Raw genomic sequence first — 22998 nt, 5'->3', positions numbered from 1 at the left:
CAGCACCCAGATCAGCTCATTAGAGTTGAGTATTTGGATTTGTTAATATTTAATTTCTCTTACTGGAACCATTGTTGATGATTTCTAATATTTCTACTTTTCTTTTCTTTTGGCTCCTCAAACAATATGAAGCCACAGAACGCTGCTTGTTGTTGAGTGTTTAGCCAGATGGTTGAATAAGGAGCTAAACTGTGAGCATTGGTGTTTTCGGTCTACCACGACAACACATTCTCACTCCCTAAACTCGCTTAATACCTCAATATATGCGGCTTACATACATGAAGTTAGGTTTAGGCAACACAACCACTTAGGTAGGGTTAGGAAACGGTCGTTGTTGACGTTAACTTCACTGACTAGCGACTCACGTTGTGATGGAATTTTCCGTCTATTCCTCTCTCGGCTGGGTCGGGGGTCAGCGTGTCCCTCGTGCTGACATCATTGGGTTGCATTCCTGTATGAGGGTGAGATGGCTTATCTGTGCAGCTGCAGTTAGTGAAAGGAGCCTGTTGCTGGGGCAACCAAGGTCACAGAGCACCTCACTGGTGGAGACCTGACAATTTTCCTTGATCAAGTTTCAATAAAACCTTCTGCGTAAAACATCAACGGCTCATGGGCCTCTTCCTTCCTGCTGAATGAGTTAACCTGTGAAAGAAATTCCACAACACACGCAACTGACGATACTTACGACTCACATGACTCGTTGGACTGACGATGCCGACGAGTCACGTAACTAAAGACTGACGTGACAAAATAAGTCAACGTTACTTTTAATTTCACACGGGCCACGAACAGCGGTCTCCTGGTTGAAAATCTTGTGTTTGTTTCTTCAGCCGTCATTGAAGTTGTGAAGAAACCATGTGTAATGCTTTGAAGTCTTTATTTCTTCTGATATATTTGTGCGGTATAACTCCCCCTGACTCACCTGTGTTGATGGTTTTCTGATGAAGGTCAGGCACAGTTCAGTTGTGTTGTCGGATTAAGACAAGAATTTCAAGCAAAGCAAAGGAGCAGGTTCAGCAGTTTTTCTCACAGCTGTCAAACGCTCCAGCAACTGGCAGCCACAGATCTCCAAGGGCCAGCTTCAGACGCTCACTCACAAATGTGTTTCAACAGCTGCTGATGAGGAAGTTTTTACTGTATGCTGTATGTAGGGTTTTGCCTTTGGCTTACATTTTTTGTCTGTATGAGTAAGTCAGTTGCAGTCAATTGAAATAAAAGGGTAGACAAGAAGGAAAAACAAGACAAGGCTAGTTAAGTGACTGCGAATGAACCTGCAGAAACTTGAATGTAAAGTAAAGTTAAAGTAACATATGTAACGAGAAGACAATACAGTATTTTCACATAATCAAAATAATTAAATAACAGCTTTGTTAGATTCACTGTGTGCAGAATAAGGTCATACAATCATTAGGGGAATAGTGTCTTAGTCATAGCAGGGCAGCAGACACTCTGAGTCCTCCAGAGCCAAACAGCCGTCGCTCACAGACAGCAGGAGCCAGCTGACTGAACATCATCACCTATCAATCTGTGTTAGCCCTCTGGGAAATCTACTTGACAGTTCAGGTCCCTGGCCAGTCAATGCCATTGACGGATCCATTAGGTGGCAGGGAGATGAGGTAACCACCGCACACACCGGAGAGCAATAGACTGGAACTCTATCGGCAGACTGGACAGTTACACACAGTGTCTTAGTGCTGTGCCGACAATAACAGACACAAACTAAATGGGTTTATCAGTCACTCTTACTCTTGAGTGAGCAATCCAATAACCTTGTGTGCTATTTCATCCCCATTTAGATAGTAGGGGAGCTGAGAAAGTTACAGAGTAGACAAGGAATGAAAAAAAATCAGATCGGCAGAGAATTCATTGACAAACCTGATGTACTAATAATGCTGAACTTATCAATCGACGATGATTTTATTTATTTCTACATGATTTTGAAGCTTTTCCCACAGTGCCTTTCAACAGTCTCTAGAAAAAAATTAACCAACCTGTTGCTTTCAATAAACAGTGACAGGTTGGTCTATGTATAGTGTATATAAATATGAATGTCCGGGTGCATGCACACCCAGTTATTCTTTCTCCCGGTCTGTATTAAGGATTTCTTTCTGATTGTTGAACTCAAAATAGGGAATCAATTCTTTTGATATATTTACATATATGCCTGATGTACTTTACTTGAGTATGTACTTAGTTACGTTCCACCACTGATGAGTTGTATGCATATTTAGAAGTTAAAAGTTTGTGTATTTTCTATCTCCTGCAGTGTGTCCGGATAAGGAGCCAGGATTGCAGCCATGGATGCCGGGACACAGCGAAGACCACCGCGTTACAATCGGCTATGGCAGGAAGGTCCTCCTCACAACTTCAGCTACAGTCCACTCCATCGAGATTCTCAGCGGAGGTATGCTTGACGAATCCATTTTCTATTCACCTTTCTTTAAAATCACAACAAAATGGTAGTTAGAGCTTCTTTCTTATATGTAAAATGACATATTTTGTGTGGAGGGTGGGTATAGTTATGGGGGGATTTAAATCAAATCCTTTAGATGTGATTGGGTTGCTTAAATATGGGCGTGGCTTAACAAATAGCTTGATATAGAGTGCTGCAGGGATGACGTATCTTTGTAAGCCAACCAGGAAATTTTGCCATTGGATTTTGGATTATTGCAAAAATTCTCTGGCAAAGACTCTGTGGCAAACACACGTTTACATAATGAACACCACTTTTATGATTTTTGAAGTGTGAATGCAATCGCCGGAAGTAAAAAGCTAACATTAAGCTATAAACGAATTACACCACATCGCATGAAGGCGAGTATACACAACGAGGCGGTAAAGGCGGACAAGTCGGCGTGATGACGTTTAGCAGTCTCATTTAGCCACTTGTTAGCAGAACGCCTTTTTTAGGACACGTAAAAGTTTCAAAATTCAGGAGTGGGATATTTACTGACGTATTTTATATCGTAGAACAAAAACACTTTAAAATCTCTTCAGATGGTGTTAACCACAGACCTTATTTCAGACATCTAACTAAAAACCCATTGACTTCCAGATGAGGGAACCGGAAGTGCTAAATTGTATAGGGAGAAATTTATTATTATTTTATTCATGACTACGTCCACTTCTTATATACAGTCTATGAGAGAACCTCATCCACACTGTTAGATCAGGAGGAGGAGGATGAGTAAGAAATTAATGAATTAAACCTCAACCACATTCTCGTGGAAGCACAAAAACAGTTTGTGCCTCCTTCTACAGTATGATATTGCTATGCTAGCTACGACCCACAAGCTCACGGTCAAGTGTGCTTTTCTAAGATGGGTGAGTCACCCTAAATCACATTTGATGGAAATACACCTGTGTATATAACCCAGAGTTTCAAGATGAGTCACCAGAAATACTGTGCCATTTTACAGGAAGAGAAAGTAAAGAGACTTTGATATTAAAACAGTCCAGCATGAGAGATATGTGAACAGTTAACATAGGCACACAGTAATAGAACTAAAGAATACATTATTTCACTGTGTCTTTAACTGCTCAACAACAGAGTATTCAGTGAAGGCAGAGCAGTGAAGTCACACTCACATCAGCTGATCTTCAGCCACTTTATTCATGCTTGATGCATCATCTGTTTGGCTTACCGGCACATTAGCTCAACATCCAAACCTTTACTCATTGAAGTGAACCAGGCTGCCGTAACAGTCAGTTCACACTATTACTCTGCTGACATCTTCAGTCCTCGCTGCTGCAACACCTTCCACCACCCCAACCTCCTCCTCATATGACTGAACTCTTCACTAATCACTAATGAATGAAACTCTAATAATGTATTTTAAATGGGTTTTAAGGGTAAGTTATGGATTCAATTTATCAATTGTATTATATTAAGGTATATTTAATGCAATATCTTGGTTTTGAAATTAAGGTTTAATTTTCCATTATTCAAATTAATGGACCAGTTCAGGGATCTCTGGCTACCAAACGTGTGTGTTTTGGGGGGTAAATTAAGGATTTTATAAGGGAATGTTGCTTGGTATTATTTGATCGTGTTGACTTGCTAAGATCTAATGCTTATGTATATTTACAGCTATTTTTGATTCTATACCGTTACAGTATGCATTATGGGGCGTTAGCGCTACCAGCAGAATCCTAAACGGCTCAGACTATTTTACAGTTCAGAGCAGAGTGTTTTCTGTTACATTTAACCATAGAACCATTTACTATATCAATTCCCTGACAGAAGTGTCTCCGACTGAATTATCTTTCAAAGTCAATGAATACATTCAATCTTGTCGAATGTGTTGTACAAAAGCACAAAAAGAGTATCGTTTTTCAAGACAAAAATGTGGCGAAAGCAGGGCCTAAAGTATAGCACATACAGGAGATGATGTTTGAAGTTCAACAGCCATTCACCACTTCACTACTGAACTGGAATCATTAGACTGCAGACCTGGTAACGCAGGTGGTTAGCCAGCTCCATCTGGCATGTGTGTGTGTCTGCCTGTCTGTGTGGACAACCTCAGCCCAGGGCCTTAAATGGTAGGAAGAAGTCTGAGGGCACTGGAGCATGAATGACCTGCCAGGAGCCTTCATCACTACCATCCCTCCACACTCTCTCTCTCTCCCCTTTAGGAAAGCTGGTGATTGCTGACACCAACCGGGCCATACTGCTTCGAACAAAACACATTCTGATTGGGAACAAGGGGGAGTTGCACATCGGAAGCCCGGACTGTCCTTATAAAGGCAACCTCACCATCTCCCTGTTTGGAAGGTACAGTTGAATGAAAGTTTAGCATGAAAACAGCGATGGGTAGGGCGGCAAGGTTCTTTTCAAGAAGTCATGCTAATCAACTTATTAACATAGTCACTTTAAATATTCAAATCAACCAATTATGTGTTATCTGATGTTCTGAATCTATATTTGGCCTGTCATTAAAAATGTATTTCGTCAATGTGGTCCTTCTCTGATATGATCAATCTAGTATACTTTGATTGATTACATTTGTGTTGTAAAACCAGGTGCCTACCTCCGGTTCTGAAAAGTGAAACAATGCAGAAGAGCCTTAAACTTGCATTCTTCCTAATATCCAGCAGGGGGTGACTCCTCTGGTTGCTAAAAGAAGTCTGATTGTATAGAAGTCTATGAGAAAATGAGCCTACTTCTCTCTTGATTTATTACCTCAGTAAACATTGTTAACATAAGTTTATGGTCTCAATCGCTAGGTTCAAGTCTTCTTCAATACAGCACGATGTTCATTTAGTAAATTATGGTCCCATTTATACCCCTTCCACACCAATGACCAGGGTTGAACCAGGGTTATCTGACCCTGGTTCAACCCTGGTTTTAGGTGTATTTGGAAATATAACAAGCTAATAATTTTAACGTTACAAATAGAACATGTGCAAATGTGTGTTCCGTGTGACTTTATGGCGGATGCCTCTCTCATTACCTCCGTCAAGGCTGTAGGCCTAGGAAGGAGGTTATGTTTTCATCGGCGTTGGTTTGTTTGTTTGTTTGTCCGTTTGGAGGATTACTCCAAAAGCCTGCGATGGATCTGAATGACATTTTTTGGACACTCTTTCACAGTGTGTTTTCAGTTCATGAAAGTTAATTGTAACATTTTGGTCGCCTAAAAAATGTCTTATTCAGCATTCGGTTTTACTTAGCTCCGCCCTTTTGTGTCAGTCCTGGTTCCAAAAAGCCAAGATGGCGACGGCCAAAAGCCAAGATGGTAACAGCCAAAACCCTGAAGCCAAGGCTTCAAAACAGCAGTCCACAAAGCAATGGGTGACGCCACGGTGACTACATCCACTTCTTATATAAAGTCTGTATTAATATTAAACTGAATGCCTATCAGACAGTTAACCTTAAAGGAAAAGCCAGACACTGTTTTTTGCTAATGATGACAAATCTCATGTAGAGACCAAAACCAGTGATGAATTGATACTGCAAAGTATTGCCTTAGCCCTGATCCACAACTGTCACACCCATAAAATGTATTACAATCCATGAGTAACAATCTGTTACAGGAAATGGCAACCCAATTCAAACCTGGACCAGGACTAGTAAATCCTAGCTTATTCCTCAGTGCCATATAGCTCAATTCCTTCATTACCATGAACACACACACACACACTCTGCTGTAGTTTATTTTGACTCAATCCCACATGCTGTCCTGCTGCCAGAAATATTCAGAGCACCAAATGTGGATTCATCCTCTGATTCATCTCAATATCTTTTTTTTATTGTCAGAAAATCTCATGTGCAATGAATACATCTATACTAATAAGAATGTGTGTGTGTATCAAAAGCCTGATATATTATATTCCTCTGTGGCAGAGAGCTCCATTGTTGTCTAAAAACACATCAATTAGTCACATTGTTGCACTGGGTGACATGTTCCTTCATTACCGTGAACACACTGTAGTGTATTTGGACTCCATCCCACATACACTATCCTGATGCCACAAATACTTACTAGGGCACCATATGTGGATACACTTGCCTCTGAAAATAGTCCCCAACAAATCCACTATTTCCTCCCATGTGAGTAATGTTTACTAAAAAACTACAGTTGAAAGCTGTTTTAGGAAATTACTGAGCCTATTCTAAAAAATTAAACAATATATTTGTGAGCCCTTTTAGAAACGTGGCTCGAGGGATGGCAATTTCGGCCAGTCATGAGACACAGACTTTCGTGTTCCCCAGAAGATGAAACCCTACTGATTTTGGCGATCCCCTGACTTTTCATCTAGCGCCACCATCAGGTTAAAAAAAATGATTTGCCCAATAAGCTACTGCAGTTTATAACCAAATACCTGCCAAACAAATGGCATTCTCATCAGCCTCAGCTGTTGGAGTGGAGCGGTGGTGGATGTTTCCTCAAAAATAAATAAAAAAATACATTTTAAAATTAAATTAATAAATTGAAAATACCTTCAACTTTGTTTTCCCTCAAATGAATGGAGGTAAATGAATGGAGTTAAAGTTCTATTACTGGATAAATATTGCCATCTATGTCCACTCTACAATGTCATGTATGGCTAGCCTACTACCATTACTATGCTATTCTCTAAGTAAGTGATAATGTGCAACGAACCGGTTGTTGTGAACTAAAGTTGAAAAATAATTTCCGTAGTCCCAGACAAGGGAAACTCTCTACAGGACTCCCAAACTGTCAGTGAGTCATGACGGGGATAGCCCTGTGATAAAAGGGGGTGAAAGCCACAGGTGCGCCAAGTTGGCCACCCTGATGAAAACGCCTATGGTGTGTGCATATTAGCGCGCATGAACGTGCGGTACACCTAAAGGTCCCGTTTTGGGGGTTGGAATATATGGCCACCCTATTTAAAGTAGAAGTTTTGAGACATGTTTCAACTTCTTCTCTTTACTATGGTACCGTCTATGAGGGACACGGGATTGTTTTCCCCCAAAAAAAGAGGTTCGTGGTCATGCGAGCCTACTCTGGATGACCTATTGCCGGTCTGATGTATCAGCATGTTAGCATAGTCTTTGTTAGCAGCCTCAAAGAGCTAGCAAGGCTATAGACTTTGAGTCATGTTAAAGGTTTAGGTCTTCAGTAGAAACCAATGGACTTAGGTCTGAGTGCCACAGACAGGGTAGGGAACTGACTAACTCGAGACTAAACTTGGTTTTAGTCTTTTCATAGGATTTGTGGACAGTCCTCAAGTTTGAGTCCATGATCTCTAGGCCTATCACATGTCTACCCATACTCCCCCCTGTTTTTCCCGTCACTCTTTGCTGCCAACTACCACATGAAGGCAGAATGTCTTTTTGCCATTTTTCTGAAAATCCTCGAAATGCTAAAACCTCTTAAAAGTCCCATATTATAAAAAAAGTGAGATTTTCATGTTTTTTTATTATAAAGCAGGCTTAAGTCCTATAGAAATACTGTGAAAGTATCGAAACGCTCAATCCACAGGGAAATACACACAGCCCGTATTCAGAAACTCTGCATTTGAAACAAACCGTCAGGATTTCTGTCCATTTGTGATGTCACAAATATACGATATTTAGACCCCTTTACATTACGTTTTAAACATAAAAATTCTAAATGTGTCCCAGTTTATTCCTGGTTGCAGTGTACATGAATTTCATCAGCTGACAGGAAATACACATAGACCCAAGCTGTTGCCTAGCAACGCAATTCTGTTGCAATTTTGTCGCAGTTCCGTCGAAATACGCTAAAACAGAGCGTTTCAGGGCGGAGGGTAAATACAGGCATATTCAGGCCAACATTATGAGGAAAATAAAGTTTTTTTTTAACTTTACAGCATGTAAACATGTTCTAGTAGAAACACAAAATACAAGTATGAACCTGAAAATGAGCATAATATGGGACCTTTAAATATGGTGATGTGTGATGTCTACATAAGGGTCATGAACTGAAACACCGAAGCAAACTTCCTCGCCTCAAATGGCACTTGAAGAGAGACATGTATTATTAAAAAATCTTTATAATTCTCCCACACTGTTCTTAGATTGGATGACAGCGATAAGGAACACAGCTACTTTGGGAGGAAGTACATTGGCGTGGGGACAGGAGGGACACTCGAGATCCACGGAGAACAGAAGCTGTCGTGGACGCTCCTCAACAAGACCCTCCACCCCGGAGAGAGCAACCAAAACAACTACCTGTTCCAGAAAAGCTGGGGGAGCCGAGGCATCATTATCCACGTCGTCGACCCCAAGACCGGAGAGGTGCTGCACGATGACAGGTAAAGGGTCCTCTCGAAGCAGAGGCCGCGTCTCGGCTGCTGAACAATCATGACACTCTTAATTAGAGCAGGAATGATGTGGTGGCTGACATCTCATAAGCTGTCTAACCACAGGCTTGTAATGAAGGAGACAAATGTGACTCTAATGGCCCTAGCGTTGTTTCATGCAAGGATATTAAATATAGAAATTGATGTCATCCTTAATATCCTTTCATGCTTAATTATCCATTGCATTTTTTATTCCAAATGGAGGTCAGATGCATTGATATACAGCTTTTATTGTGGTAAATAGATTCTTGTAATTTTCAGAGGAGGAAGCAAGTCATTGGACTGCATCCAGTCTCCTCTAATTTACTGTCATTAGACTTTGTCTGATTAGAGGTGACAGCCATAAAATGCACTGAGTAAATTACAACACAGTTAATATGCAGACTGAGTCAACTGCGGTGTAGAGATTAAGGAACAATTAAACAATACATGTAATTATGAGTGGATAGACAGCAAATATTGCTTTGAAGTGGGATGGTGTTTTACTAATGGATGTCATCGCTTGTTCAACTTATATTTGATCTTGGTGTTTAGCTCTTGCGCTCATAAGAGGTTATTTTAACGTCCACATTTTATGAAGGTACACTCCCTGATTTTTTTCCTTTTTAAATGTATTATTAATGTATTTTTTATCAGTGAAAAAATGTACATACATCATAGATACATCAGAAATGCTCCTTTAGTCTCCAAGCCTCTGAGTGGGTGGGCTTCATGGGCCACGGGTTTCATTGGCAGCTGAGCCAGCAGGGGTGCACAGAGAAAAAACAGCACAGACGGGAGGCGCTGTTATGAAACTTAAATATATATTTATAGGACATGTAATTTAGAAAAACGTTTTTATGCTGTTATAGGAAAAAAAAAAAAAGTATGCAACTTAATTTCAGTTGGACAAAATCATCAAATGTTTTCAAAATGCGTTTTCTGGCCCGTCTTTGTTTTAGGATGAATGGAAGACACAATAATGATGTTGTTTCTTCCCCTTTTCCTCTTGTAACCTCCCTTCACTCCCACAGGTTTGACACATATCGTAGTAAGGACGAGAGCCGTCGCCTTGCAAAGTACGTGGATGGCGTGGAGGCGGGGCTTATACTGGCCATGGTGGTCAACGACGAGGGCTCCAACAACTTGGAGGACTCGGCCAAGAAGAGCCTCTCCAGGCTGGGCAGCCAGCACATCACCACTCTGGGATTTCGGTGAGCTCTCCTGTCATATTGTTTTTGAAATCACATGACATCCAATTAAGCCTCGTGCCAACTTGTGATGGGAATCTTCATTTTGATTTTCTGAAACAAAGACGTTCATAATTCAAACATGGCAAACTGCAGCCCAACAGGCAACAACAGCTGTCAGTGTGTCAGTGTGATGACTTGACTATGACTTGCCCCAAACTGCGTGTGATTATCATAAAGTAGGCATGTCTGTAAAGGGGAGACTCGTGGGTACCCATAGAACCCATTTACATTCACTGATCTGGAGGTCAGAGGTCAAGGGACCCCTTTGAAAATGGACATGACAGTTTTTCCTCGCCAAAATTGAGCATAACTTTGGAACGTTCTTTAGCCTCTTTTGCAACAAGCTATATATGGCATGTATCGTTGGTACCAATGGATTCCCTAGGTTTTTTTATTTTCATATGATGCCAGTATCTTCACTCTAGCTTTAAAACTGGGCTCAGTTACAACCTAAAAAAATCCCAAGGTGCGTTAATGCATTAAAAAAATTAGTGGCGTTCAAAACAATTTGCATTAGCACGTTATTATCGTGTTAACTTTGACAGCCATACAGTTTCATCCTCTCTATTTATATACATGAGGAGGACAGAGAGTTAAAAACACCCCTCAATATAATGCAGTCCAGTACAAAACCATCACATACTGTAAGTCCTGCATTCATTCTCCTGTTAGCTCGGGTTTGGTCTCCACCAACTCCTGAGAAAAAAAACATCCGTCTCTGTTCACCAAGCCCCCAGGAACACAAGGGTGGATATATGTCATTTAATGGACATGCGTGTGCACTTGTTATGGAATGCTGTAGCTGCTAACCCTTTTGTGTGTATCTTAGTGATGCTGTATCTGCAGGGAAAAAGCTTGGCCTATTTGTGTGTGTGTGTGTGTGTGTGTGTGTGTGTGTGTGCGTGTGTGTGCGTGTGTGTGTGTGTGTGTGTGTGTGTGTGTGCGTTAGTATGTCAGGAATGCATGGGAAATGGAAACTGAATCGTGCCATGATAACAAAAACCCCTGGAGATGTCTCAAAGTTTCTGACATAAGGGTTATCGGAGTGGATAAAAATGTGCAGACTTGTACACTGACACATTCCTCAAACAAGACTCAACTGTGCTCTGAAAGAATGCAGAACTTTTGGATAGGCGACTTTGCATAGTACATTACAAGCTGGTGTGAATGTGTTTCGTTTTGCACGGTTAGTCAGCTACGATGACAGAGACCATGTTGTGGGCTGAGAGAAGATGCTGATGCATCGTAGTAATGTAGGCCCTGTGGTTAGCCTCCGAGCAAGGCGGTCGTATGAAACTTAGGCAACGTTTTGCTACGTTTATGCCTAGCGTCCACGCTACTCCGGCGTTTTCTAGCCCCTAAAACGGAGACGTTTGAAAACCCTGCTGACCCAGTTTTAGTTTTAAAACTCAGAGGTTGCGTTTTAGTCTGGACGAACAGAAACAGGGTATAGTGTCTAGAAGGGAACCCGTAGGCATTGGTCTTGAATAGTTAAGGTTAGGATAGGTCATCGGGCAGCGCGTCTCGTGAGAGTGTTTGCAAGTTTTTGCAAGTCAGACTTCGCAGTTTGCTGGTTACCTTCTAGACACGACCCAGAAACAGAGACTTTTGAAAACGACGCCCACGTTCGCTTCTTGATCGGGTCTCATCAGTCGTGTCCTTCCCTGGTTCGTCACGCCCCGTCACGTGAACCAAACACTGTCGGCCTCGACCACCGGTGGTTAATTTCAACATGGATAACGAGTTACAAGCATTGTTGACCTTGTTGTCTATGCTAGCAGCTATTCTGCAGTTAAATTCTGCATTTTTATAATATTACTACTGCCTACATGCGCAGGAGGGAAGCTATTATCCGAGCGCTTTGCATCAATGTCTATCGCTACTTCCTGTTTACACTGGCATATGTAAATGGTCATGCGTCATGATAGAATGGACGGAGATTCATTCTGCAACGGCCCAAAAATGCTCATCTAGACGGAGATCGTTTTTGATTTAAAAAGCTAAGTTTTAAAAGGAAAAGGTATTAATGTAGACGTAGCTTTAATGCTGCTGAGGACACGGAAGGAAACACTGAGAGGGTTTGATAAAGAACATCAGCGCAGAGCACGAGTTGACATTCCATTCCCCAATATGCACTTTTGCTCCGTGGCTGTGGATGCTGCAGAGGACAGAGCAAATGGATGGGAGCGATGGTGGTGAGGGCGACAGAGGGATTCCTGCCTAATGACTCTTGTCGCCTCCTCTCCACACTGTTGCCAAACAGGCCAACACTGGTGTCATCAGGAGAGAGAGGCTGTGTAATTTGCGGCGCACCCAGAGACATTTTAATAAGCTGAAATTTATGACACAGTGTAGACTCTGCAATACATTCTCAGTTATGTAATTTGCATGTGTTTACCGCAGCTGCCACAGTGAGTGGGGCTGGTGGCAGCACAGAGAAATACGGCAACACACCTCAGCAAAATGGATTCAGACAGTCGGGGGACGTATACAGGGTGGTTTAAAGTTGTGGGATATTATTTGGATACCAACCAAATTGTGTTGTTGATTGGAAGTTGGATTCTCCGTCTACTTTACTTACTTCAATCATACGTTCCTGTTTTAATGTTGTAGACAGTAACACCTTACTGACTCACTGCACAGAATGACCATAGCACATCAGCAGCAATACACGAGGGTTACTGATCAATGTCAGTCACCTCTCTATGACCTCACGGACTGCTGCCAGGCTGGCCCTGATGGATGTACTCGTGTTAATGCACCGTCAGACCCCCTAAACTACCCTCCATATGTTCAGCACTTGGTTAAAGGGGCCCTGTGGAGTTTTCTTGTAAACAAGCAATAGTCATGTCCACATTCAGTGTTACGCATCAAAACACGGATGCATTTCCTTCCTCATTAAACATTTGCAAAGCCGTCTTTTTAAGTAAATCCGGTATTGTTTACGTCCATGTTTAATAGCTTCTTCTCTGCCTTTGCTGGCGGACTGCTGCCACCTGTAGGTCAGTGGAATAGCGTGGAACCATTGGCAGGAAGGTGTATTGTGTCCCCCCGTGTGCGAGCACATGCAACACATTCTCACTCCCAGCTCATCAAATACCAATGCTTGGTCAGTGCCGTGTTAATAACCAACTGTTTGATCTGTAGGTTGAGATTTAGTTGGAGACGACAGTCTGATGCTGCTGTAACGCTAATGTATGACTGTGTTACTGCAGCAGCCTCACACTCAAGCTAACGTTAGCTAGCCATGCTAGTCACTGTCACCAGCATCATTTTGCCATTTAGCACACTGGCAGTGAATATTCACGTATCATATGAGCCTCAAATATCAGTGTGAAAGCCTCTGCTGGTCTGGTCTATAGCTTGGAGCCATAAAGCCCCTCTATAACATTTTTTTTAGTACATGGCAGGTGAACAAATCGGAGATCAGCGTTTTTGTATTTATTTTTGGTGCAACCAACTACACAGCAACTCTTCAGCATAGCATTATCACTATTAGCGGTTTGGTTAAAGTAGAAATTTGGAGACATGTTTCAACTTCTTCTCTTTACTCTGTTACCGTCTACGAGGGACACGGTACGGTGTTCCCCAGAAGAGGGCGTGGTCATGAGAGCCTACTCTGGATGACGTATTGCCAGTCTGATGTATCCAACGAGTCGCGTGACTAACGACTCACATGAGTCGGGGGGGGGCATTTAACACATTAAACAATGATTTAATTGAAAAAAAAAAATCTGCAGATTAATTGTGCAAGTAATTGTTAGTTGCAGCCCAAGATATGATATTATATATTTGAGATGCTTGTCTTATTTTGTTATTAAAAACAACACAATGTTTAAGTTAAACATGTGATGTGTAATGTTCAGTAAAGTGAGGTTGGATTGAATTAACCTCATATTGCATCTTGAAATAAGAGGCAAATAGATTTCATGGCAACATTTTTGCTGGCATCATCACTGGCACCATATTTTTTTCCCCCAATATTCCCTCGTTGCCAGGACATTTTTCATATCACAGCAATTCAGGAACAGCTGGTTCACATATGAGTGTTCAGTTTCACTGAGAGGAAGCGTTTCCTCTCTTTTACAGGAGCGCCCTGATCACAGACTCCTGGGTACCCATAGAACCCATTTTCATTCACATATCTTGAGGTCAGAGATCAAGGGACCCCTTTGAAAATGGCCATGACAGTTTTTCCTTGCCAAAATTTAGCGTAACTTTGGAGCGATATTTAGCCTCCTTTACAACAAGCTATATGGCATGTATACAGTAGTTGGTACCAATGGATTGATCACATTCACACAGTTACATATTCACACCTGGAAGCTGCCCAGTACAACCACAGTGTGATCTGCTGGTCACTGACCAGCTCTACTGGAGGGGTTGGGTTTTAAAGGTCCCATATTGTAAAAAGTGAGATTTTTATCTCTTTTATAATATGAAAGAGATAAGAAGCAGGTTTAAGTGCTGTATAAAAACTGGTAAACTATCAAAACACTCAATATACGGAGAAACACACAAAGCCCGTATTCAGAAACAAGCTGTCCATTTCTGTCCATTTGTGATGTCACAAATATACAATATTTAGACCATTACACGGTTTTAAATGTAAACATTCTAAATGTGTCCCAGTTCATTTCCTGTTGCACGTTATGTAAATAACATCAACTGACAGGAAGTAAATATGGAACCAAACTGTTGCCAAGCAACGCAATTCCGTTGCAATTCCGTTGAAATGCACTAAAATTAAGCGTTTCAGACGGAGGGTAAATACAGGTATATTCAGGCAGACAGTATGAGGAAAATAAAGTTGTTTTTTTAACATTACAGCATGTAAACATGTTCTAGTAGAAACACAAAAGTATGAACCTGGAAAATGAGCATGATATGGGACCTTTAAGCCACCGCTGCCCCAGCCAACACAGATATGTACGGTGCGCTGTATACTGAAAGTCTTCATCTCCATCTCGTCATTACCAGTGTCGTCACACCTATCTCCTGACTGTTACACACTCACACCAGTATCACATCCTCTCTCTTCCCTTCACACGAACATGGTGACATCTTCAACACAGACATGGAGTCACACACATGCAACAGCCAGCGTGTTATTATCTGAGTGATGCATGCTGGGATACCTCATTTAATTACCCAGACTCCCCTCTTGTGGATGTCAGCCGCTCACTCTTTATCTTCTTTATTAGAAATATAATGCCACCATCTGTGCTGACAGAGTTTCATACTGTGTGTGTGTGTGTGTGTGTGTGTGTGTGTGTGTGTGTGTGTGTGTGTGTGCGTGCGTGCGTGTGTGTGTGTGTGTGTGTGTGCGTGTGTGTGTATGTGTGTCACTTTTCACCTGCTGTTTCTATCTGTATGTCCCGTCTTTTTTATGCCTCCGAGACATTCTGTTTTCACGTTGTCCATTTGTCCGTCCGTCCGGTCCCATTGCGTGAACGTGATATCTCAGGAACGCCTGGAGGGAATTTCTTCAAATGTCCCAAACGTCCACCTGGACTCGAGGATGAACTGATACGATTTTGATAAAATGATGAAGTGATGACGTTTTGGACCGACATTGATGTAGAACTGCAAATTCACTGGTTGGAGGAGGCAAAAAACAATGTCTAAAAACAATTATTAGCCTTTTTTATGGGGGGTTCCTTTGGACAGAGCCAGGCTAGCTGTTTCCCTTTGTTTACAGTCTTTATGCTAAGCTAAGCTAACCATCTCCTGGCTCTAGCTTTATATTTAGCATACAGACACGAGAGTGTTATCGATCCTCTCATCTAACTCTCATAAGAAATTTCCCAAAATGTTGAACTATCCCTTCAAATGAAAACAAAAGTGTTGCAGTTGAATATAAATATTGGATTATACTAATTAGGGATGATTATAAGGCAAAAAATATATAAAACATGTTACCAAAATTGTAATTCAAAACCTGCTTGACATACCATAACAGTGCATTGACCCTCCTGAGAAAAAAAACCCTAAACGTTTCCTAAACACATATAGAACATTAGTCTAACAGGAGGCGAATCGGGTGCATTGAAGTGACGTGGTCTTAGGGTGGAGGTGCTGCGAGGTAGTAATTCTAATTTCTCCATTCCCTGCCCCCTCCCTATGTCACGTCTCATTTCCTCTATCCAGTATTCCTCTATCCAGCCCTTTCTCATTCCCAGGGCGTTAGGAATACTGAGGCTTTGTCACGGCGTTTGGCGTTTGGTACAGGCACCGTTTAGCGCTGGTATGAAACGCACCGGGCTTAAATACAATGTCAACCCATCCGCAGCAACTGTAAACGCCACGAGAAAAATGCGCCGGGAGTGTGGTGACGTAGTTAGTGATGTACAGCACGACTTTCAACAGCGTATTTTTCATTAGTGATGGGAATTCCGGCTCTTTTTATTGAGCAAGATCATTTGGCTCAGCTCACCAAGAAGAGCCGGCTCTTTCGGCTCCCAAACAGCTCTTCGTTTTACCACTTCTGCCTTTTACAATTCAGCCAAATTTAGTGCTGTTTTGACCTATGATTAGTATGTGTGCACATATATCACTTAAATTATTCAATATAATTATATTAAACCTTATAACTTCCAGAATACCATCATTTTACATGCTGCTTCGTTTCCGACTGTCACTCATCTTGTCTGCTATTTGTGCATCACACTCCTCTCTCTCTTTCTCTCCTCCTCTCCCTCCTGCTCTGTACCTGTAGTCTGTCAGCGCGCCGCGCACCTGCTTGATGGTGTGATCGTTGTCTGTCATCACCTGATTGGTCGCACGGACGTCATTAACACAACACTCAGTCACAGTCAGTGCATGGAGTGACCGTGGCTTGGAGAAGATCATCCTATCATTCTGCTTTGAATTAATAAAAGAAAAAAATGGCTCTGGGCTCCCATCATTCACTTAAAAGAGCCGGCTCTTTCACGACCGACACATCACTATTTTTCATGTGTTTTCCTACAAATGTCCAGCAACACGTTGACGCACGTGTCAGCTTCCACTACAGTCTTTTCAAAATAAAACTACTTAGTTAAGTTTAGGAATAGATTTACTTGGTTAGGCCTAGGTAACAAACTACTTGGTTAGGTTCAGGAATAGATCGACTTGGTTAGGCTTAGGTAACAAACTACTTAGTTAGGTTTAGGAATAGATCATGGTTTGGGTTAAAATAATTCCGGAAGTGCTGTAACTTATAAAATAAGTCAACATTGACTTGTGGTTTCACACGGGACATGAACACCGGCCTCCTGTGTCTTTTGACCCACCCATCCGCCCCGACCTTCTCCCGTTCGCCGCACTTTATACTCCCCATTTCACAATTAAGTGAACTACAAACGAATTGATTTCGTACTGACAATCAGGAAAAAAAATTTGAAATTTGTGTCTATGTATGTGAATCAATACAATAAATGTTGTGACTATTTCACGAACTGCTGTGTGACTGGGCTCTTCCTCCAGGAGACCGCTGTTCATGTCCCGTGCGTTAAGTTACAATCAGCTGTTTGTTTGTTTCCTGTGTTCACAATGTTCAGTCTAATTTTCACTGTACAAACGTAGTAGTTTTAAGCCCAACCATGCAGTTCATCCTAAACCTAACTATAGTGGTTTTCTTGCCTAAGGGGCGTGACAAAGCGGCGGTATGTGACGAGTTGGGATGAAAGCGTTTACCTATTTTCTTTTCCCCTTGCTTCATCTATCTTCTCTTTTTGCTTTACAGGCATCCCTGGTCCTTTATAGTGATAAAAGGACACCCTTCTTCTGCTGTCGAGGGTCACGCTGTCTATCAAGGTAGGAATCCAATTTTTAATTTTCGTTGCCAGCCTGGTCTCATGTACTGTATGCAGTAAAGTGTTATAAGGGATGTGTGTGTGTGTTGTCAGGGACCAAGGCGTCCTCAGAGGCCCGGAGCTCTCGTGTTTTTCAGTCGAGTTATGGGGAGCATTTCACCATCACCACCAGCAGCCAGTGGGTGCAAGGTAACTCTCCACACACACACACACACACACACACACACACACACGCACACACACACACACACACGCACACACACACACACACACACACACACTTCAAGGGTTTGTCGTATGAAATGTAGGTGTCCTCCAAATGAGTGTCTCTCATGGCCAGAGTTACAATGCTTTTGTGCCTGTTTTTCAGGTGCAGATGTGACACATTCTGCCCTAAACATGTTCTGTATTCATAGAACAGTGTGCCAGTTTTTGCGAAGGTCACCTCTCTTCTCTTTACATGTGCATTTAAAGGGAGGATCGTGCAAATAATAATCAACACATCTGTAGTTTTCTCTTAGAGGTTGGGAATTCAACTGCAGGATATACACTCCTTTAGGGATGCTAATTTTGAAAAATGTTCTTAACCGATTACCGACCCTCGTTAACCGATTATTAACCGTAACCCGACAAGATTTTTTGCCTCGAATGCAGCGGTGTACCAGCTGCAGTGTATGAGGACAACAGACAACTGAGTCCCCAGTTCACCGTCCGGGAGCGTTAACTTAGCAGCCACGGTACTTTGTGTAGTGTCGCGGACATGCAGCTACTTTCCCAGTAAAAGTCTCCACCGCACATTTAGTTTAGTTTAGCAGGTTGTCAGCTGTGTGTCTGCCCGGCGTAATGACACTCTGTCTGCCCGGATTAACGATAGCGATTTTCCAACAAACAGTGTGTGTATTTGTGCTACGTTAGCATCTATAGCTCTGCTGGTAGCTTCGTGCTCACCACTGTCACACACATACAACTGTATGTGTCGGTGAATAAACGCTAGGATGCTACAACTCGCTCCGCTCAAGCGAGCTTGAGACGGGTGCCAACTTCCTGTATCTGTAACGCCGGCTCAGACTGTCTTAAGGTGGGCTCTTAAGTTGGACCAGCTTTTCTCCTTAAAGTGACGAGTTTTTCCTCAGCTTTTTAAATTAATTATTAACATTTCTTACAACCGTTTTAACCGATAGCGTTAATCAGTTAAAATGCTTAATACTGGTTAACGGTTAAACGGTTGATTATGGATATCCTTACACTCCTTGTTCCATCATCTCACTTGGCCTCTTTAAATTCTTCCTGAGCCGTAATTGATCAGCTTCGGCGATCTCATCACCCAATCATCTCCTCATCAATACGTCTGCCTCGTACCCAGCCGTCTGGTATGCTGCTGTTACTGACCCCTCCTCCACCACCGGTTCAAAGCTGAATCCAATTAGATGCTTCTCATCTCCCGTCAGGTAGCAGTTATTTTAATGAAACTGCCAGACTCCAGCAAGTAGATATTGACATGTGGGCACATTACACACAGTGGAAATAGGCTATGAGACCTGCGCTCATATTTCAGGTAGCCTGAGATACTGTGTGTGTGTCGAGCTCCAGATTCAAATCCAAGCCCACAGTCAAATGCACATCCCCCCCCCCTCGCTGTGTCAGCCAGACAGAGAGCACAATGGGAGAAGAGAGCCCTTCAATTACTCTGCTACAAATGCTCTTTGACAGCCCAAATGGACTACAAGTCAAAGCCCTGATGTAGATTAGTGTAAGATCAGCCGCTGGGCTGTCTGACCACTGAACGTGTGTGTGTGTGTGTGTGTGTGTCTCACAGAGGCAGAGTGGACAGAATGGTTCGACAGGGACGATGAGAGGGGATCTGGAGACTGGGAGAAGGTATCTGACCTGCACGAGGCCTACCCAGACAGGCTGTGTAGCACTCCTCTTGACATCCAGGTAAATCTCTTCTTACTTCATCAGACACTCATACATGTATGAGACACCTCATTGATAGCAAATGCAGTCACCAGGCCACAGAGATGAGAGCTGCCCATGCTGGCAACCGGATCATTATCATATTCTTCCATAAAAAAACCCATTGATGGTTATCAGCAGAAACTTTAATATTGTGCCATGGTAATATTTTTTTCAGTAACATCCCTGCAGCATTCTGATGTATTAAAATGTAAACCGTTTATAGGCCTACATCCCAGCACTGTTCACGAGCCCACATTGAAAGGGACTTTGACGTCCGGAACACACAGGGAATGTCAGGAGCGTGTGGTGGCTGCGTAATTCACGCGTCGGGCGTTCACACCAGCTGCATTTCAGCTGCGTGTCAGCTGTGTTTCTGCTACTGCAGCTGCTGCTGTCAGCTCTTTCTTTCTACATAGAGTTTGCCTTTTAATGGCCATTTCATTTCATTATAAATATCATCTATATTTATTTTAGACCGAGAAAGGTTAAGAAACGTGTGGTAATTTGTAAATAATAGTAATAATCGACAATTAAAACTCCGTACTATATTCATTCATGGAGCTCTCCAAGTCACTGCATGTTTTAGAACACTGTCCGGCACATATTTCAGAATAAAAGCTTTGTGTTAACAAATGAAGGAATTCTGTCTACAGAAAAAACGCTTGAGGGCTTTTATTTCGAAATGAAAGCAGGAAGTGTTGATTTAAACCCCATACTTTATCAATTCATTGAGCTCTCTAAGTCACTGCATGTTCCACAGCACTGACTGCTCATATTTCAGAATAAAAGCCTTGTGTTAACAAATGAAGGAATTCTGTCCGCAGAAAAAACGCTTGAGGGCTTTTATTTTTAAATGAAAGCAGGAGGTGTTGATTTAAAAATAAGTCTTTACTTTTTTTTCATTTCCGTGACTAATTCTACAAATAGACATGTAAACTGTAGTAATCTTGCTGGTATGATGTCAATATACAGTCAATAGATCACCTTCACTGTGTGTTGCTGCTGTAAGATGCGCGGCACGCGTCAAAAATAGGCGAGACCTCTATTCTCTAGAAGAGACGCAGCTGAGACGCATGTGACGCGCATCTCACGCAGGCAGTGTGGCTGCTCTAACCTGTTAACACGGACGCCGAAATTAAAAACAACAAGTAACGCAGCCGCCACGCGCTCCTGATGTTCCTGGTGTGTCTGGGCTGTTACCCAGGTTCAGGTTAGATGATTGACATCACTGTGCATCCAGAATGCACTTTTTTTCCCCTCCACTTCATGATTTGGAGCAAAGACAAGTTGATTTGTCCGGCAATGCAAGGCAGCCGCTCATAAGATGTGAGACAAAGTCATTGTTTTGCAACTCACATGTGAATCTCAAGTCTTGACTATAAAGTCCAGAGTCAAGACCAACAAGCACAGTGTTACCTTTCCAGCTTCTCCGCTCCGAACCGTAGTTGGGAGTTTCCTGGACTTGGCTAACTCTAGTCTAGCCTGGCTCGTAGTTGGTGACAGACTTCTCGAGTCAATTCTGCTGTGACGACCGGCACTTTCATTCAGAAGGACGGACGTAACATAAATAAACGTCGAAACATAAATGCACCTTCTCTCTGTAACATTGCAACGGTAAACAGACTTTTATCCTTCACTGTGACTGCGGTTAACTAACGCACACTATCTTTCTCGTCTCTTTTCGCGACTACACACCGACACCACCGCTCGACTACGTCACACACAGGTTAACCGCGAGGTCACACCTTAAAGAGACGGGGCTTCGCTCGTAACAACGGCCATTTCTGGCAATGTTGGTGCTCGAGGCCAGACATTCACCGGCGCCCCTGAGGGGATCGATCTGTTCATTGCCAAACAGTTTCATTATATTTTGTTTAATCCGACGTTATTCAACTTCACTCAACTTGGTCTGGTCTGTTATATCATCAACAACACATGGCATCTTCTGTCAATGTGCAGGAGTACATGTAGGAGGAAATCTTCAGCTGAACCAGATGATTTCAGGTTCCCTACCACACTTTATAATTACTCTTAAAATAGGGATGCACCGAAACAATACCAGTATCGGGTATCGGGTCCGATACTGTGCTCATGTACTCGTACTCGCCAAACGGCTCCGATACAACGGCACCGATCCACTTCACAGCAGCGCGACGTTAACCTCTCGTCACCATCCTTTGGGTCGTCAAGCTCCACTTTCCTGACAGTGCGGGCGAGACGGGCCAGTGGTTTTCCCGCACCGTCGGGGAGGTGGATCGCTGGGTCGGGATCCCACCTCAGCCGGAGCGCGTCGGCCAGTCTACCGATTGGTGGACGGCTCTCTCTACCTCTGAGCCACAGTACACCCTTAACCTACAACAGACCAGCATAGAAATGCTCTCTGTGTCGGATTCTTCTTTTTCCATTACCCCCTGCAAAAGATCTGCTGTCAAAAAATCATCCAAATGACCGTTGTTGACTTGTTGTCAACACATTTTTGATGAATGATTGCTGACGATGCTAACCACAGTGACAAATACGCTGCATCTCCTGTGGCTTATTCACAACAAAAGCCCACTCCGTGTTTTGCCAGTCGAATGATTTTAATGTGAGGCGGCAGCAGAAGGATGTTCCAATGGCATTAGCAGCAGGGACGTGTCTAGGAGCTGACAAGGTCTGGGGCTAAGCCCAGACTATCTGGGACTCAGGTCATGGTATGTGCGTGTGCAGAGCTGCCTGGAACACTACTGCCTAAATGTCATTTAATTACTACTGCAAACATTACATTTCTCTTGATTTAATTATTAGTAGTAAGACAATTGCTCTGGACAAAATGGACATCTGCAGTTACCAATCAAAACTGTCTGTGTTTATCTGTTGATGAACATAGAGATGCATAAATGATGACAGACACCCAGTGCACCACTATACTGGTATTTACCATGGAGCTATTAGTAGTATACAGTATGCAATCCACAGAATCTGTAGTTTTAGGAGATGCCTCTAACAAACTTAACCCATTAGAGCCTCTGACAGACGGTCATGTTTTATTCCGTATCGGTGGTATTGGTGCCGTTGTATCGGAGCTGTTTTGTGAGTACCAGTACATGAGTACAGTATCGGATACCCGATACTGGTATGGGTATCGGTGCATCCCTAGTTACGACCATAAATAATATCAAAAATGGGATTTGATTTCATGAAAAACCTGAAAAACTGTAACTTTAAAATCACATCCTCAC

The 22998-nt window shown here is 42.5% G+C and overlaps 1 protein-coding gene across 4 annotated transcripts in view; it reads left to right on the top strand.

Annotated features, from left to right (window-relative positions):
• LOC119478354 (cell migration-inducing and hyaluronan-binding protein-like) overlaps nt 1-22998 on the top strand; it is a 207291-nt gene that overhangs the window by 116584 nt on the left and 67709 nt on the right. For all 4 annotated transcript variants that reach the window (XM_037753061.1, XM_037753052.1, XM_037753078.1 and 1 more), the window contains exons 3-9: nt 2267-2404; nt 4636-4774; nt 8506-8742; nt 9804-9983; nt 17749-17819; nt 17912-18007; nt 19635-19756. In XM_037753061.1, the coding sequence (XP_037608989.1) occupies nt 2267-2404; nt 4636-4774; nt 8506-8742; nt 9804-9983; nt 17749-17819; nt 17912-18007; nt 19635-19756 (983 nt within the window). The remainder of the gene's footprint in view (nt 1-2266; nt 2405-4635; nt 4775-8505; nt 8743-9803; nt 9984-17748; nt 17820-17911; nt 18008-19634; nt 19757-22998) is intronic.

The sequence above is a fragment of the Sebastes umbrosus genome, chromosome 2, assembly GCF_015220745.1.
Source record: "Sebastes umbrosus isolate fSebUmb1 chromosome 2, fSebUmb1.pri, whole genome shotgun sequence".
Classification (NCBI taxonomy): Eukaryota; Metazoa; Chordata; class Actinopteri; order Perciformes; family Sebastidae; genus Sebastes; species Sebastes umbrosus.
The sequence above is the reverse complement of the archived record's forward strand: the minus strand, read 5'-3'. Positions and strand labels throughout refer to the sequence as shown.